Source organism: Cotesia glomerata, linkage group LG3 (genome assembly GCF_020080835.1).
Source record: "Cotesia glomerata isolate CgM1 linkage group LG3, MPM_Cglom_v2.3, whole genome shotgun sequence".
In the NCBI taxonomy this organism is placed as follows: domain Eukaryota; kingdom Metazoa; phylum Arthropoda; class Insecta; order Hymenoptera; family Braconidae; genus Cotesia; species Cotesia glomerata.
This window is the reverse complement of record NC_058160.1, coordinates 6,010,239-6,028,881: the sequence shown is the minus strand read 5'-3', so window position 1 is coordinate 6,028,881 and position 18,643 is coordinate 6,010,239. Positions and strand designations below refer to the sequence as shown.

At 26.3% G+C, this 18,643-nt stretch overlaps 5 protein-coding genes across 7 annotated transcripts; 1 reads left to right on the top strand and 4 right to left on the bottom strand.

Annotated features, from left to right (window-relative positions):
• Window positions 1-36: 36 nt before the first annotated feature.
• LOC123260907 (solute carrier family 35 member E3-like) lies at window positions 37-2,998 on the bottom strand. 2 transcript variants are annotated; one of them, XM_044722285.1, is made up of 5 exons: window positions 2,328-2,998; window positions 1,705-1,857; window positions 1,558-1,640; window positions 1,000-1,138; window positions 37-287 (listed from the first exon to the last, which is right to left on the bottom strand). In XM_044722285.1, the coding sequence occupies exons 1-5, from the start codon at window positions 2,814-2,816 to the stop codon at window positions 219-221; spliced, it is 933 nt and encodes a 310-aa protein (XP_044578220.1). In that variant the 5' UTR covers window positions 2,817-2,998; the 3' UTR covers window positions 37-218. The 2 variants fall into 2 exon arrangements, with proteins under 2 accessions (XP_044578220.1, XP_044578221.1); XM_044722286.1 differs by having other exon boundaries at window positions 971-1,138; window positions 2,328-2,996.
• Window positions 2,999-3,147: 149 nt separating this feature from the next.
• LOC123260892 (DNA primase small subunit) lies at window positions 3,148-5,358 on the bottom strand. The gene is made up of 5 exons (XM_044722260.1): window positions 5,060-5,358; window positions 4,841-4,991; window positions 4,588-4,763; window positions 3,889-4,289; window positions 3,148-3,614 (listed from the first exon to the last, which is right to left on the bottom strand). The coding sequence occupies exons 1-5, from the start codon at window positions 5,247-5,249 to the stop codon at window positions 3,207-3,209; spliced, it is 1,326 nt and encodes a 441-aa protein (XP_044578195.1). The 5' UTR covers window positions 5,250-5,358; the 3' UTR covers window positions 3,148-3,206.
• A 906-nt stretch (window positions 5,359-6,264) lies between these two features.
• LOC123260924 (soma ferritin-like) lies at window positions 6,265-7,194 on the bottom strand. Its single transcript, XM_044722312.1, has 3 exons — window positions 6,943-7,194; window positions 6,659-6,850; window positions 6,265-6,543 (listed from the first exon to the last, which is right to left on the bottom strand). Exons 1-3 carry the CDS (start codon window positions 7,192-7,194, stop codon window positions 6,271-6,273), a joined length of 717 nt encoding a protein of 238 aa, XP_044578247.1. The 3' UTR covers window positions 6,265-6,270.
• Window positions 7,195-7,213: 19 nt separating this feature from the next.
• Window positions 7,214-9,331, bottom strand: LOC123260918 (soma ferritin-like). The gene is made up of 4 exons (XM_044722305.1): window positions 9,044-9,331; window positions 8,728-8,952; window positions 8,216-8,407; window positions 7,214-7,708 (listed from the first exon to the last, which is right to left on the bottom strand). The coding sequence occupies exons 1-3, from the start codon at window positions 9,140-9,142 to the stop codon at window positions 8,222-8,224; spliced, it is 510 nt and encodes a 169-aa protein (XP_044578240.1). The 5' UTR covers window positions 9,143-9,331; the 3' UTR covers window positions 7,214-7,708; window positions 8,216-8,221.
• A 2,177-nt stretch (window positions 9,332-11,508) lies between these two features.
• LOC123260880 (tetratricopeptide repeat protein 17) lies at window positions 11,509-16,725 on the top strand. 2 transcript variants are annotated; one of them, XM_044722244.1, is made up of 11 exons: window positions 11,509-11,943; window positions 12,404-12,675; window positions 13,077-13,188; window positions 13,255-13,481; window positions 13,573-13,860; window positions 13,953-14,287; window positions 14,453-14,627; window positions 14,705-14,948; window positions 15,026-15,250; window positions 15,658-15,829; window positions 16,105-16,725. In XM_044722244.1, the coding sequence occupies exons 1-11, from the start codon at window positions 11,830-11,832 to the stop codon at window positions 16,278-16,280; spliced, it is 2,340 nt and encodes a 779-aa protein (XP_044578179.1). In that variant the 5' UTR covers window positions 11,509-11,829; the 3' UTR covers window positions 16,281-16,725. The 2 variants fall into 2 exon arrangements, with proteins under 2 accessions (XP_044578179.1, XP_044578178.1); XM_044722243.1 differs by having other exon boundaries at window positions 11,511-11,943; window positions 14,387-14,627.
• The last annotated feature ends 1,918 nt before the right edge of the window (window positions 16,726-18,643 follow it).

Below are 18,643 nucleotides of genomic sequence, written 5' to 3'. Positions count from 1 at the left end.
TTATATACAGTTGTTACAACAAAGATTTTAACCGTCTGAAAATAAATATTTACTGACGTTTAAGCCAATAATATAAATAAATATTCATTTTGATATCGTGTATTAATTAATCACTGATATATCAAATAATCAGTAACTTTTACGATAAAATCATCGAGCTTTCACATACAATTTCAAGGTAATATTATTATGAAACAGGATATTTAGTTTGATTATGATTATATTTTATGCACAAAAGGCTTTCCTTCTTCAATTTGTGACTCTGCAGTCAATTGATTGTCTTTCATCTGTGAATTTAAGTTAATTATTATTTATTATTATAAATACGAAAAATTAATGTCAGTACTTTCAATTAATGATAGTAAGATTTACCGATATCTTGTAATTTTTTTTTTTATAATTATAAAGTTAGCCGACATTTTTTTTTTGATTTTGTTTAATTTATTAAATTAGAACTAAAAAAAATTTTTTTTAATTACACTTAGTTTTTCAAATTTTTCACAAATGAAATTAAAAAAAAAATTTTTTTGTAATGATTTTTTCAATAACAAAAATTCTAAAAATTTTTAAATGTCGACTAACTTTATTGTCATTTTTTTCAAGTTTTTATAAATACATTAGTTAGTTAATTATTACTTTCATGGTCGCTTGTTTCTGGCCATGAAAAATTTCAGCCAATATTTTTGTGACTTTTCTTGAACTTTAAAAAAAAATATTATTTTTACTTCGACTACTGAACTAAATAAAAAAAGTTTAAGAATTAGTCATAAAAAATAAGATGACCATGAAAGTAATAAATTATTATTGCTTGCATAAGATCTCGGTAATCTTGGATGACTATTTTTTTATCTCTTTATATTCTTGCCAACAGAATATTTAAAAATCAGATTTATTGCATTAAATAAATAAATGTGAATTTGGATAAATTCTAAGAACTTACTTCTAGTTAAAGAAATAATAAATACTCAACTAATTTATGAATTGTTTGTTTAAACTTGCCTTCACATGAGTATAAGAAATAATTCCTCCCAAAGTTAATGTAATTCCAATAGCTTGATTTAACGCTAGAGATTCTTTAAATACAATTGAACCACCTAATAATAATAAACAAAATTTACAATGTCCAACCATATTGTATCTATATTAGTGAACATTAAGGAAAAAATATTGGTTAAGATTAATTGTGTTTAATTAGGATATGTTTATTAACACGTAAAAAATTCCTGATAAATGTTGGGCCATCACATGCACGCGGCGTGGATTTATCAGGATTTTTTTACGTATGAATAATAACTTCTACACAGAAAAAAAATGTTCTTGAATCAAGTATATAATTTTGAAGAACTTAATCTTCTTGATTTGAGTAGAAAAATTCTTAAACTAAGAAATTTTTCTTGATTTAAGGAAACTTTACTTGATTCAAGAATTTGTCGTCTTGATTCAAACAAATTATCCTCTTCAAAATTATTTTCTTGGGTCAAGAATTTTTTTTTCGAATCAAGTTAATTTTTTTTTCTGTGTATCTAGTTGATTATAAATAACTAATAACAAGGATACGTTAAGGGCGATGTTTTTCCAATGATCCAATAAGACGTAAGATTAACAAAAAATGCTACGACACTAGAAAACAGAACCATGACCTAGAACAAAAAATCAAGTACTTTAATTAAATAAAAAATATTAATTTAAAAATATAAAACTTACGATATCAAAAATAGACCAATTGTGGCTCAAGGTACTACCAATAGGTTCAACAATAGGTACAATAAATAAGAGCATAAAAGCAGATAAAGGAGCTTGATAATACAAAAGTTGCATAGGGTCCATTTGTAGTTCTTTTTGTTTTTGATTGATCCACTGTAAGAAACAAAATAAAATATTTAAATAAATAACTTATTTTTTAGAAAGATAAAAATTAATTTAGTAGATAATTTTAAAAATTTTTGTAACAAATAAATTATGGCAAAAAAAATTAACATGTAGAAATTTTTAAAAATCAAAAATAAAATTTTTTAAAGCTAATTTTTCGGAACAAATTTGATTGTTAAGAATTGTAAAATTAAAAAATTGTCTAATGACTTTAATGATGAAAATTAAGTTAGCCGACATTTAAAAATTTTTAGAATTTTTTTTATTGAAAAAATTATCATAAAAAAATTTTCATTTGTAAAAAATTTAAAAAACCATAAGTGCAATTTTTTCAAAATATTTTTTAGTTCTAATTAAATAAATGAAAAAGAATTAAAAAATTAAAAACATCGGCTAACTTTAGTATTATACTTTAATGTCATTTTTGCGAGAAGAATGTAAAGAATAATATAAATTACCACTTGATAAAGCGATGTCACAAGTACTCCAAGAGTCGCATAAATAGTTCCTAGAATATTAAATTGTATATCGTAATAAAAATTAATAATTACTCCCAATACAATTGGAATAAGTGTTAATTTAACTGGGAGACCAAAGTGTTTGTTATAAAATGACATTTGTATGATAATGACACATGGAGTTGTCAACATTTTAGCAATCTGATAAGTCCCAACTGTATTGTGGGCCAAACTCAAATTTGTCAGCACGACGAAACCGCAAAAGGTCATCGCAATAAATAACATTTCTTTAACAGCAACATCTTTTATACAAAATACATCAAATTTTTCACATATTATCAACCCAATAAATGTCACTATAAAGTGTATCATTGACAGAGTTATGTTTGGAAAACCAATGTTATAGTACACCCATTTGTTTAACAAGACTATTAGTATCGAAAAAAATACATTAAGTACTAGATATAATACCGTAGTTTGTTTGTTCATTTTTATAATTAATTTTGTCTTTTTAATTAAAATTATTTACAAGTTTCTATCAACCGGCATGTCTCTATTGTTATTTACATTCCTTTTATTATGGTGAACATAATATAGTAAATATATTTAGGTACAGTTTCAACGCTAGAATTATTCCGAACTGATATGCGAAATGAGTAGGAACTTCAATTTCAATAATAATTATATTTAAAATATCAGTATTTGATGATTATTTCTAATGATATTTATACTCTAAGATTAAACTAACTGTAATTATAAAAATAATCTACTTTTTTTTGTTTGTTAATTTTATATTTTCAATATCTTAAAATAATTTTGTATACAAAAGGAAAGAGTATAAAAAATAATTTAATTAACTTCAGTGACAGAATTATAATTTCAAAATTCCATCAACTCAACCGCTGCAATATTTTCCTTAGTTCTCGCAAGTTCTAATTTCCGTAAAAATTCATTAAATACATGCAAAGGCTTATTCAAACTTGTTTTCTTGTAATCTTTTATCCTTTTGGCCTGACTGGAATCACCTTCAACAGTTTTGTCTAAATTATCATAAGCATTGATTTCTTCAATAACTTTGTGTATGGTGGGAACTGTTATCGGATCGAACTTATCAACAGCTTTTGGATTAAATGGAACTGATATTTTACCAGTTTTAGGATGAACGCAAAACGGTGATTTTAGTAAATGGTTCAAGCCTTTAGTTACATTTATATCCAGTCGAGGATAACAATATTCAATCATTATTTCATCAATGAAATTCTTGTGTTGTCTCCACTTAGTACCTTTCTATAACGAAAATAATTAACGGTAAATAAAAATAAAATTTCCAATTATTAACTCAAACAATATTTAATGAAAATAAAGTTAGCCGATATCTAAAATTTTTTAGAATTTTTTCCTTTAAAAAATTATTATAAAAAAATAAAAAATTTGATTTTTAAAAAACTTGAAAAACTGTAAGTGCAATTTTAAAAAAATATTTTTAAGTTCTAATTTTATTGATGAAAATAAATCAAAAACGTCGGCTAACTTTAGTATTATAATATTTAAGTATGCTTACTCCCTTGGTTTGTTCATGATAACTCAAGAATGCATTCCATCGGTCTAAACTGGTCGTATATCTGTCAAATAAGCTTTTAACTTCTTTCCTCGTGTCATCATCAGGCAAAAGTATTAAAAATTTGTTGATATTTTTTTCCGTACCTAGCATATTTTGCTCTTCGACACACATTGGCACAAAAATAGGAGAAATAATGTTTAGTGCTCGTCTAACTGATGGGTGAATTTTGTATAAATTGACTTTTCTTTTAGAATAAGCACCTCCAAAAATCAATTGAAAGTACTCAGCAATAGCTCCTCTCTGTGAAGAATCTAATGAACGAGCTACTGAGTCACAGATCCATGCATGAATACCACGTCGACCAGAAAATACCCACAATATATGTTCAAAACCATAGTCATCTGTATTTTATGTAATTAAAAAAAATACATTAATTATACATCAGTAAAAATTATACATAAATACATGAAAATTAAGTTAGCCGACATCAGAAAACTTTAAGATTTTTTTTTCATTAAAAAAATTATTACAAAGAAATTAAAAAAAAAATTTCATTTGTAAAAAACTCGAAAAACTGCAAGTGCAATTTTTAAAAAATATTTTTTTGTTCTAATTTAATAATAGAAAAAAAATTAAAAAATTAAAAATGTCGACTAACTTTAGTATTATTATAAATACAATTTATTAAATAATTACTACCTCGAAGAGCAACGTCAAGTATTTTACAAGCAATTGACATGTATTTCCAGCATTTGTTGCAGATATTTGCTTCTGAACAGCAGGTTCTCACTTCATCATAATCTGTTAAATCAATATCAAAAACAAGTTCTCTTTCCATAGCTTCTAATTTTTTAGATCCTGATTTTTCTCCTGGGCTGCAAGTAAAATTACAATTAAATTTGAATAAATAGAATTGCTTAAATTATATAAATATATGTGTGTTAAAAGTTACAAAATATTAAAGACTGCGCCAATATCAATTTTCACTGGAAACATTGATACTAATGCTTTTCCTAAATCATTCTGATCATTAAAGGCTTGATATCGGATATATATGTCGCCTTCAAGGGTAAATGAAAATTCTCTGAGCTTGAATAGATCCGCTGAAATCATAAGTTTTTATTATAACCTTCGAAATTTAAGTTTGACACAATACAATACAATACATTACCATCTCCGTAGCTGAGCCATTTGTAATATTCATCAAGAGGAAATAATCTTGAGTAGTAAACTTTGAGAAGATCTGTAATATTATCCATTTTTATTTTTTTAATTTTTAAAATATCATAAAGTAATTCAACAAGTAATTCACGAAAGTAAGATTTTTTGGTTAAAGATTTGGCGGCAAGTATTGTAAACATCAACAACAGACAATTAGGTGAGTTTTGAAATGCGCTATGAACACGACTGGTGGAGAAAATTGAAAATTAATTTTTTTCCAACTTGTTAGTGTACAGTAATGCAGAAATTTTCTTTATTACCGAGAATTTCCCTGGAGATATGAGACCTAAGATTTATACTTTAAGTTTTCGCGGGTATGTATTATATAAACACAAATATTAGAATTTATTACGCATTAATCATTATAAATTAAACATATTAAATTTTATCTAATTAAACATAATAATATTAAGCAAATTAAACTTAAAAATACATAATACTAAAGTTAGCTGACGTTTTTAATTTTTTGATTTTCGTTTAATTATTAAATTATAACTAAAAAATATTTTTAAAAAATTTCACGCATTATTTTTCCGGTTCTTTACAATTGAAAATTAAAAGAATTTTTTTTTTTAATCATTTTTTAGGTAAAAAAAAATTCTAAAAATTTTTAAATGTCGGCTAACTTAATTTTCATTAAAAATATTATGTAATTACGTTTACTGTCATTCGAATTCTAATAGAATGAGTTTGAGACTGAGTAAGTATTAAGTCGTTCTTAGCAAATTTTATCTAATACTAGGTAACGTTGTGAACCTCAGACTTACGAGTTCTGAAACGTCAAAGCTTTTTGTAGATAATCTTTGAATAAACACCATTTCTTTGCCGTGGAAATTAAAAAATTTTCATTGTCAAATTGAAAAAATTTATTAAAATTTTGATGAAAATAAAATTAGCAGACATCTGACAATTTTCAGGATTTAAAAAAAAAATCAAAAGAAAAATTTAACACGTAGAAAATTTGAAAAATTACTAGTGCAATTAGAAAAAAATATTTTTTAGTTCTAATTTAATTCATTAAAAAAATCTGCTGATTTCAGTGTCATAAATTTTGGCTTTGTTTTTATTTTGTCGTAATTTGTATACGTTTGTAGTAGAATTTGTATAAATTTACATTAAATAAATAATACATACACTCATTGATTCAAATTTTAGTATAATTCAATTATCTTTATTTTTATTTTGTAAAACATTAAATTTTGAAAGTACATAATTATCCAACAAATCTTTATCAAACATAAATCTTGACAGAGTTTTATCTCCAATACCAGAAAGAACGGTTATAAATTTCTCAAATTCATTAACACTTTTCATTTGATTTTCCAAATAGCCAGTGACAATAAAATCACTTGCACTTAAGTCTTTGTGCCTTTCAGCAGTTTCATTTGCAGTTACTAGTTTATTTGTTACAGCAATTTCTAGTTTTAAAGCTTCCTAAAGTTATAGAAATTATCATTAATATTCAGTAAATATATTATATTATATAATTGACAGTATTATTTAGTTATATGATGTATTAAATCTAAATAATTTATTATTTTTTCAGTACTTTGAATGCATAAAGTGGACAATTCCAGTTTTGCACATTGGGAGGTGGGATACCGAATAGATTCACTGATCCTCCTCTCATGTTTACATAGCTTAAAAATTGCAATGCATGTTCAAACTCCTCCATGTACATTTGAGTAAAAAATGATTGACATCCGGGCATTGCTACATCTGCTCGGCCAAAAAATGCCGCCTTATTCCACAAAAAATTAAGATTACATTCATAGAGTATTTTAAATATTTAGTGATGTAAAAATAATATATAAGTATTATTTCTATTTATACCATAGATAAATAATTGTAAAAAGCTTTAAATTCGGTACCGATCTGTTGATTAAAAGCTGTTTCTGTTTCAGGATGAAAATTAAATTGAAGCCTCTTTTCTGAAGGCCATTTTTGAATTTGTCCATCACAATCATTTGGAATTTTTGATGAATAAATTTCCCCATTCGATTCATTTCTATCTTTTATGTAATAAGTACGTTTTGGAATAACAGTAAGCAATTTTGGAAAAAGTATCTTTTGAATTATTGACATTATTTTTAAAAATTTAAAAAAAATTTAGTACTAAAATTTTGACATTGATTATGAGGTTACCAATATTATTTTTAATGAAGTAAAACCAGAGACAATTGACAGTTGTAAAAAAATTTGTATAAATATATTTAATATATAATTCCATCAATATTATTGAATTTATTTTCTTAGATTTGAATTGCTAATATTATTTTTGTTTTTCTTTCAATTTTAATTCAACAATTAACATATTCATAATAACTTCAATTAACGCTTTATAAATTTAATTATACAGCAACATACTACTTGTAATGCGCGCCACGTAATACAATGATAAGATTTAAGCACCAATCAGTTTACTTATAATAATTTTCGTTTTTAAAATACATACCGCTCCATTAACAATAAAAATATTAGAATTTTTAATTTACTGACGATGAGAATTGACCATTATTCCTAATTTTTAAGAATTATGGTACACATATTTCCATATCATTTTTTGGACTGTTAAAGCGTTTATTATGAAAATGATTTTATTTTAGCATTCAGTCTTTATTGCTTCTAGTTTCTTAAATTATTTTCAAAGATGATCTTCGCTTCCAATAAGTAAAAAATTGTCTTGAAAAATAAAAAAATTTTACCGAGATTGAAATAATATCTTGGTTCTATTAAAATATTACTTCTCTCTGAGTATCGAAGATAATTATGACAGAACTAATAAGTTGTTTAAATAATAAGGACTAAAAGCCAAAATTAAATCATTTTCATAATTATTCCAAATACAACTACACGGAAAAAATGAAACCCGACTGGTTCGTTTTCGGCACCAGACTCAGTTGTGTGCAAGAAAAAATGGAAGAAAAATTAGTTTACACCAGACTGAGTCGTGTGCGCACCCGAATGAGTCTGCACCATGGTGTAAACTAATTTTTCTTCCATTCTTGCTGACACACGGTGCTGGTACTTCTTCAATCGAAATTTCGATATTCCTATATAATTACATTCGCAAGTAAAAAATAAACTTATTACGATAAATAATTAAAAAAAATTATTCTTTCAGTGATTTATCAAACATGAATACTCCTAAACCTTCTCCGACTCTTTCAAGATTTGTGACATGATCAGCGATTTCTTTTATAGCGTCAACTTGTTCTTGTAAATATTCACTTTCCAAAAAGTCCAGTAAATTTGCATCATTGTGAGTTGAAGCCAGATCATGAAGTTCAAGCAGGCTCTGAAATGTTAAAATTTATAAGTTGATGAAAATAATTGCAGGGATTGTAAACGAAATTAATAAATAACTATTTTCGCGCTTCATTTGAATTACACAAGTGTTTTTTATTTTTACAGACAACAAAATTAACGCTAACTTTTCCATCCTTGAAACTCTGATAACGACGCATATGCGTTATCATTACGTTTAGAAATAATAATATTTAACTTTAACTACGCAGTGTTAATAAAAAAAAATAATAGATCTTGTTGGTTCTAAAAATACTGTAATTTGATCGTAACTATCGACTGGAAAATCATAAGAAGATATAAATACTTTACCGAGTTGACTTTCTTCTCGAGCTCCAAAGCTGCTGTCATAGCATCTTTAGCACTACCCCATTCCACTTTTTCCGGCGACTTGATATCAGTCAAAACAATAGAACCTCCTCGTTTATTCTGATATGTCATAAATTTCATAGCATGTTCACGTTCCTCATCAGAGGCCTGTTTAAAATACTGATGCAATCCTTGCAAAGCTACATCATTCTTGTCAAAATAGAAAGCCTGGATCAGAAAATATGTCATTATTATTTAAAATCGTAAAATTCATTTGAAAAAACATTGTACTTAAAATAATCAATATTTTAGCCTTTACCATTGACAAGTAGACATAACTTGCGTGCAATTCCATATTGATTTGTTTGTTAAGTGCATTTTCACAGTCGGCATTAAAATTTTGCCTTACGAGACTCATTGTGTATTTTTAAATCACACTCTTAAATTTTAATCACACTCTTAAATTTTTTATAGCTCCAATTATTTTATCTTTTGCCGCAAGCTATTTGTTGAAATTCCACTACCGATCCACGTAAGTCTTTGATTTATTTTACACTGACACGATATTCATTCTTTTACTTATATATACAATGAAAGTAAGATCTTGCGCATGTACGTGCAACAATGATATATGTCTTCAGTTGAAATATCATTTACTTATTTATTAAAATAAACAATTAATAAATTTTATAATTTTCTGGACTTATGTTTAAAAATAAATAAATTGATCAATTAATTTTTTCAAATTATTTTTTTATTTATTTATGTATTTATTTTTTAATATTCCAAAACTTTATGAATTTATTTTTTATCATCAATCTCAGTTATTATAAAATAATATAAAAATACGCTAATAATTTTTTTTTTATAAGCTCTTTGGTGATACTCGATTACTGTACAATGATATTAAAATTTATGCTGTCGTCGCACTGTCGACACTTTTGAATAATTAAGATTACTTTTTTTTTTTATTGCAATTATCTGTTGGTAAATTTAACTAAAACTTATATTTAATCCTTCTTATGGATTTTTGTATTTTCTAATGGAATAAAATTCAAAATTAATTGTTTTGAGTCTTTAAACCCCATACGGAAAAAAGTAAACTGTAGTAATATTCACTCGGATTCCGGTTAATTTTTATAGTTTCAAACAGTAAAGCGGACATCGGAGTGGCAAAAATATAAATATTACAGAACTTAATGTAGAAATGTATAAAAGCCACAATTTATAATTTAATATCCAAAATAAGTGATTAGTAGCTGTCACTATAGTAAATAACGACTCTTTCATCTTAAAAAATTACAGTTTCAAACAGTAAAAATTGCCATTTCAATATATAGTCCATATTATGAGGAGAAAGGGAACTCAGATGAAAGAGAAGGGGGTCACACTCTGGGAGAATTTAAAATTTGAAACAGTAAAAATTCTACTTTTAAAATATACATTTTACCAGCCCAAGCAAGTAAATAATTACAGTTTGATTTTTAGCGTTGCGTTTAAAATTTACCATTTTACTTTGTAAATATTGACGTTGCTTGTATTAGAAATTTACTAACTTTATTTTATACTTTTTACATATCATAAGATCATTTTTTAGGTACGAAATGATAAATATCAAAGTCTGAATTCTTAATTATTATACTTTAACATTTTAGACATTTACATAGTGAATATTACTGTTGGAAATAGTATTTTCTTCTATGTAAAGAGTAAATTGTAACGTTTAAATGGTAAATATTCCCCGAGTCGAAATTTAAGTCGTAGATTCAACGTTTTAAACGTTCAAATCGTAAATTCGACGCATTGAACGTTGAAAACGTAAGTTCAACGTATTGGACGTTGAAATCGTAATTTGAACGTATTGAACGTTGAAATCGTAATTTGAACGTATTGAACGTAAAAAATATAGATTCAACTGTTTTAAAAAAAATATATGATCCAATTATATTTTTTTTAAAACAGTTGAATCTATATTTTTTACGTTCAATACGTTCAAATTACGATTTCAACGTCCAATACGTTGAACTTACGTTTTCAACGTTCAATACGTCGAATTTACGATTTGAACGTTTAAAACGTTGAATCTACGACTTAAATTTCGACTCGGGTTATAAAGTGAATAGTAAAATCACGATTTTACTGTTTGAAATGGTAATTTTTAGCAGTTGATCATTACTTATTATAAATCGACTGTTATTTATTACAGTTTACTTTTTTCCGTGCAATAGTGAAAAATCACTATTTACTTTAAATTTCAAATTTTTAATAATTGAAAAACAAGTTCATTTTTCAACGATTGAATCATATTTTATCATTTTCTTATCAATTTTTATGAATCATACCGGTTTAACAGGTAGACACCGACGATTACCCCCAAGCGCTATGAAATAATAAATATTAAATGTGTCACAAGTTTTCATAAAAATTTTTCTCTATAATTTAATATTCTTAGAGGAAATTATTTGTAATTTTTAATTTTTAAATGTAGTAAAAATTATTGTATTTTTTAAATATATTAATTTAAAGTCACGATAAGTATAAATTAGATTTGAAAAAATTTTTTTACATTTATTATTATAAATTTTGATAATTAAATTGAAACTAAATGTCTTTTAAAAGCGCACTTTTTTTAAATGGCCAATCTGATGGCCAAATGTTCCCACGTGGTCTGTTACAGAATAGTTCCATTGGTTACGTAACAGCCAATGAAAAAGAAACAGGTAAAAGATAAAAGTATAGTTATCTCGCTCTCGAGACACTGTTGAAATTGAAGAGAGTAAAAGATAGAAAAGCGTATATTTATGTACGTGTAGTAACCTCAAATATCGAACTATACAGTTGTTCGTCTCAACACTTGAATAAAATAAAATAGTTCAGTAGTCCTGATCAAATTATTTGTTTTCGCGCGACTTTACGTCTTAGCAAAGTTTCGCAATTTATGAAAATGAGACGAATTAATAAGAAATCAGTGAAAACATAGAATGAAATTTAGGTTTAATTCACTGGAAAAAAGATACCAAATTATTGATGTAAAATAATAATAATAATAATCAGTATTATTGTTTTAGAAAAACTTATTTTATTGAAATAAAGAAAAGTGAAATTATGATGGTCAAATTAAAATCGTTCAGAATTTTTTTTATGTTATTTCAAGCAATTATTGGTATATCTGGTACGACTCACTGGGTTGTCACTGAAAATGGAAAAATCCAACCACAGGTATAATAATGTTATTTTTTATAATTATTTTTGACAGTGAGAATTATAAAACAAAAAATTTAATTTAATGCTTTATTTTTGATTAGCCGAAAAATGATAAATTGCTTCTGACAACACATTAAAGACCTGATAAGATATGACTAATTACATGTAGAAAAATGTAAACTTTATGTAGCACTAGTTGATAGAGATTTTATGTTTGATACATTTATCATAACAACATCTCACATATATCATTTAATATTAAATTGCCGTAAAATTGATGATAAAACTTTAATCAGATTGGCTTAAGGATTTCATCAATTGGTTTAAATAATTTATATGTGATAAAATCGGATTTGAATTGCTATACTTGAATTTCATTGATAATGGATGAGATCCCGCTTATTTTATTCATCTAATACTCTGATATTATTTCAATATTTCTGATGATTACTTAAATTGATATTATCTTTTATAGTTGGACTCGGCATTTCAAATGAAACGACCGAATGATCTTCCTGCACTTCTTGAACAAGAAAAACGAATGAACATTGTTCAATCACTGCACAAAAAAATAATGGCAAGAAAAATGGTTCTTGATAGTCAAATAGCTGTTCTCAATTCCATCGGAGATTTGGAGTCTTGGTTGCAATCGTCGAATCCAGAATGTATATCTAATCGGAAATTATTGGAGGATTTTGATTTTTATGCTAGTGTCGCTACTGATGGTAGCTACCGAAAGGGTGTAACGTAAGTTGTATAATTTATAACGACGTTCTAATTAGCAAATTGTCTAACTCCATTTTAGAGAATCTTCCATTTGTACGAAAAAACAATTAGTTCAAAATTTATTATAATTTTAAAAAACAATTTGATATCTAATAGAGGTATAAAATTTTGGTTGCAAGAACAAAATTACCGAGTTAATTACCCCGTTGTTAATTTTTGCATGAGAAATTTTTTATGAGAAATTGTTGTCGGATTAATTTTGGTAAAAATTAATTATGATGTTGATAAATATTTACCTGATAATTTATTACTGAGAAATTATGACCTAAGAAATTTTGTCTTGATAAATAAGCGACCGTTACCGAGTTCATCATTATTTGGTGCATTACATAGTTTGTCTTAAATATATTTACTTTTTACAGACAAAAAGATTATTTACTCGACGGAATACCAGATGATGGCAAACGAGCTATTCCAGATTGCAAAAAAACTTTTCCTTTAGATTTTAGCATGTACACTTTTGAACATCTCAGTGTAAGTAAATTGATAAAAAATTTACATTAACTGTATAATCAATAATTTTATATTTCTAAAAAACAGGCAATGCGCAATAGGAAAAATTTATCGCAGCACCAAGAAAAAGGCTTGATAAAGTATTTACCACCAGGAACGGATTTAAATAAATTCGGTCATCAAATAGCGCATGGATTGAAAAGAAACAGCACTTCATGGTTGCATTTAAATCTTGCTGCTATTTATTGGCGAGTAAAAGGAGATGCTTTTAATGCTCTTGAATGTGCTAGGCGGGCTATCGTTACAGCTCCTAGGTAGATAAAAAGCTTTTTATTATATAACTATAAAGAAAAATAAATTTTAATAATATATTGAAAGTAAAGTAATGAATAAATAATTTTAAAGGCAATATCGTGACATACCATTATTAACAACGGGCGGAATTTTACATGCTGCTAAATATTCAGCAGAAGCAGCCATTGTTCTCCATGCGGCAATAGATTATGCGCCAACACAAAGTCATCAACATCTTGCTTTAGGGCATGTTTATGCAATTTTAGGTGATTACAATCGATCATTAGCGTGCTATGACAATTCTTTGAGGCTTACGCCTTCAATGGAACAGGCAAAGCAAGCTAAATTTGTTATATTATGCTGTCAAAGTTTAACTGAAGCTCTCACTGCTTTACACAAGTAAATACACCCGTTTTTTTTTTTTTCAAATTTTTTTCTATCAATAGTTACAAGTTGATTGGAAAAGCACATGGGTTTTATTTGTTATTTAGGAGATTGGATGATATAGTGACGGAGTTACACGCACAACAAAAAGATTATACAGAATGGTTAAAGCTTGAAGAAAAAATATTGTGTGAGCGAATGAAAACGCCTTTTGCGGCATTTCGTGCTCATCGTTTGGGGCCTATTTTATCAAATAGAGGACAATCTTGTATGCAACGTGACGGCGACGATGCAATGCTATCATGTCAAGTTGCTAATGACAATCAAATGTTTGCCCATAATCTTCTTGTTGATATTGGCGTTAGTTTGCAGCAATTAAAAAATGTTGAGAATCAAGTTGAAAAAATTAACGACAGAATGTCAACAGCCAAAGTTCTACCTTGTAAGTTATTAAAATTTTTATCTTTAAGCAAATATTAGAATTTTTATGTTTATTATTTTATTAGATTAATTCATTATTATTATTTCAATTTTTAATTAGCTAAAAATGAGCACTTTAGTCCAATACCAAAAAATTCTAATGACCGGAGTACGGAATTCTTTACAGTTTTTATGGAACCGACTAGTAAACCAAAGTACTATAATTTTGAAATAAAGAAAAGTAATCGAGAGTTTGAAAACAAAAATTGGCCAGATCAGAGCGAGTGTGAAAAACCATCGCTACTTATTGACACCAAACAATACATACCTATTTATTTATCACCAGAGAACAAAGGCTACATGTAGGTATTACATGATTATCAAGGAAAAAAAAATTACTAACGATAATTTTATTTACTTAAAAATTTTTTTTTCTCAGAGTTAATATTTTTGTTAATGAATTGATTGGAATGGATTCAGGCAAAGAGCATGCATTACCCTGGTATCCACCGATTTGTCAGACACCAAATTCTTTTGACTCAAAATTTATTTCTCCGTTATTGTTAAAAGCAACTATGGGAATTAGTTCTCCTGAAAGCAGTTTGACATCATTTTTAACAAGCTTGGCTAAAAATTCAGAATTAGCTGAAATCGGACAAAGAATTTTGACTGCTACAAAATCAGTGACGTATAAATTTATCTAATAAGAGTATTAATTTGATGCAGAAAATGACTAAATTATAATGAATTTGTTAAATAGGAAGTTGCTGCGCCATGGGTTTTGTCTATGCTGGCTTCTTTGCACTGGCGAGTCGCCGGAAAATTCAGAAATGCTCTGGATTGCCTTCAATCTGCTTTAAATACTGTTCCAAATGGATTCAAAGATGTACCTTTAGTAAGTATCGCTTCAATCAGCCAAAAATTTGGATTGATTGATGATGCTTTGAGAACTACCAAAGAAGCTCTTCGGATAAACTCTATTGAGGTAATCTATCTACGTCTACACTATATTATACATATAAATTTTTAGAACCTGCATGTTTATCTTACACCTTAGATCAAGATTTTTATATGCGTTAAAAATATACTGCAGATTAAATTGTAGACTGATCTTTAGAACGACTTTCTTTCATAATATATATTTTGATATAAAAAATTACACTAACTTATTAATTAAATTAAAGTGAAAAAAAAAAAAATCGATTATATACTTTAAATTTACATGTTATAAATAAGCCTAACCACATACATAAATCTTGTGATCAATTTGTTGCATAATAATATAATATAAATACTCAATAAATTAAGCATTGCGAGTTTTATATTAATTTACTATCCTAAATAAAAAATAAATCTAATAAAGTGTTGTATTTTTTTTTCAATTTTATTTAGCCATTAACAAATTATTTATATGGATCATTGCTTTTTGCAAAAAAAAATTACACTGGTGCGGTGTATCATGTGAAACAAAGCTTAAGAGTTGATCCAGAATTAATAGATGGCAAAGCTTTAATGTTATTGAGGACAGTTATTTGTCATAAACGTTCAAACAGCCGACGTATAGGTAATGCTTTAATTTTTTAATATTTTTTTTTCTATATATTGACATTTTTTTAAAGTTAAAACTGCAAACTTACTTTTTCAGTTTAAATTAAAAATAATTTTTATAAATAGATTACACCATTTATTTGACATTCAAAAAATTGATTTAATATTTTATGTTTTTACTAAAGTTCATTTAAGAATCAGCGATAATTAAATTATTAAAAATAAATTTTGACCTAGATAAAGAATTAAAAACTTTTATCAAAATTAAAAATTTTTTTTTTACTTTTACAGGAAACGGAGGAAATGAAATAGAAAGCTGTGGAATGACGTATTCATCACCTGAGAGAATAGCTAAACATGATTTAAATGAAGGAGAAACAGTGCTCTGTTTTGGAGACGGTAGAGATTGTAAACCTATACAATGTTTTGCTATGAAAATGCACAATGATGAAGTAAAAGGTCCATAATTAAACTGACAATGAGATAGTATGAATTGTTGGCTACAATTATAACTAAAAAGCGTACAAATATTGATCGATCGATCAGTAATCAAAATAAAGTGATTATATGACATCATAGAGTCTCGTTTCAAGGAATCTCCGAAGGATTTATTAAAAATAAAACTAAGAATTGCATATCGACTGAATTTAAACATTCCGTATCCACAAATATATTTTCTTACTTTAAAAATGTGAGAATCTAGCAATCTCAGTTACTACTAAAGCACAGGTTTGAATTTAATGATAAAATGTATCTGTTTTATATTGACTCTTGATGATCTGTTTGTGTGGTGTGTTTTAAATTTTAAAGCAGGATATTATAAATTATATATTAAATGAATGTATATAAAGTTATTTTGTATAATAGTGTTTCATTGAAGTGGTATTTAAATATAAAAATGATGTTAAACTATATGAATTGTATTTATTTGAAAACATTTTTTCAATCAAACTGCTGCTCAAAGTTAATTTAAAAAAATTTTAACTTACCTTGAGGATATTAGACCCTATTATTAAGCTTTTAACTCAAGTAATTTAATAAACTTTATTATATTAATGAATCCTTTTTACAGTGTATTTATACAAAATTGTAAGTAAATTTAATCAAATATCTATACTTTTTACTAGTAATAAAATAACAATTAGCTACATGATTTTATTAATCTCAATATCTGGTGTAAAGTAACATCTCAATGAGAATAATCTTGACAGACAGTAAATGATGTCCGCAATCAGTTTTCCTTCTCTTGGATCACCTCTTCGTTGCAGATTTTTTTTTATGACTGTACAAAAAACATTGATATTATTTCATCGCAATATATAATCATACTCATTAGCATAACAATAAAAATATTATTGTGCTTTAAACTAAAAAATAAAGTAGTCAATAATAATTGCAATAAATTATTTAAATATCAACAATATAATAAATGATTTAAAAACATTTTTTTACTCTATTTTAAAGCAATTACAAATAAAACTTAAAAATATTTTTACTGCTCGTTAATAGTTTTCAAAAAATATGAACAATAATTCTTTTTAATGAAAATAAAAACCTTAAAAACTAAATTTTAATATTTAAAAATATGTTTTTATTTAATATGTGCCAATTGGTATTTTACATACATAAATATTAATCATAAAAATTAAAAAGTTTATACTTATAAAAATGATAAGTAATTCGTAAGTCAATTACAAAGAAAGAAGAAAGAGATCATCCAAAGAAAATTTTTTCTTTACAAATTCTTTTCATAAATATTAATTTAATTATTCATATGTTACTTAGATTGTTTCTTCAATCCACTCTCGATAATACCAATCGAAACATAAATAATTAATGATACCTAAAAAATAAAAATTAAGTTGATTATGTATACAAGTATCAAAATATCAAGTTTCTAAATTCGATACTTGACGTGTAAACCCGTAGGTCTTCCCCCTTTTATATCCAGTAACTATTGATGAAAGTTTTGTTCATACGTTTTTTACCAGCACAAGTACTGTAAAGTACATACGAGTGTATATTACATACGTGTAAATTTCTTTATATTGACTGGAATATATTATTAAGCTGTTGTATGAAAGAAGCCCCATCATAGCCGCTGTCACACGCACAAGAGTCATATGTCTAATCTTGTGCAGTGGCCAGCAGCTGCATTAAGGCCCAATTTATCTTCATTTATCGATAATTATATACAATATATCTCACACCTCTTTTAATTAATTAATTTAATTAACATACGTTAATAGAGTTAATCATTGATGATTGAATTAATAAATTTGAGGTCACTCAGTTAGAGTTACTTATTAAAAAATAATAAACTATATTTTTAGTTAAGATATCTGACATACTGGTATAGTATATCCACCTATAAGGCATTAAATAAGATCGGTGTCACAGTAGCAAACATATTCAGTGTAATATTTAGTATTATAGCCGTATAGTAGGTGAATCGCCGGGAATAAACATCTTTAGGTGCTATAGAATTGACCGGCTAGTTCAAGCATTAATACAAAATTCATTGAGTTCGATTTTAGAATGCGAAAGTAATACGAGTTCTTAAACACTGTCCTCGTTTCGAAATTTATAATTCAATATAATTTTAACATTTTTTTTTAACTTAGTGTTCAAATTAATCAGTAATTTAAAATTACACTCGCGGTAATAATACCGAAAATAGTGTAAGCATTACAATTTTTGAAATTGTCAATTTAGTTAATATTATGTTTAAAGAAACAATTACTTCCGAATATATTTTTTTTTTTTTTATATTTTATTCATTTATTAAAAACCAAACTATTTTTGGACTCCCGCTATTATTTATCCGCAA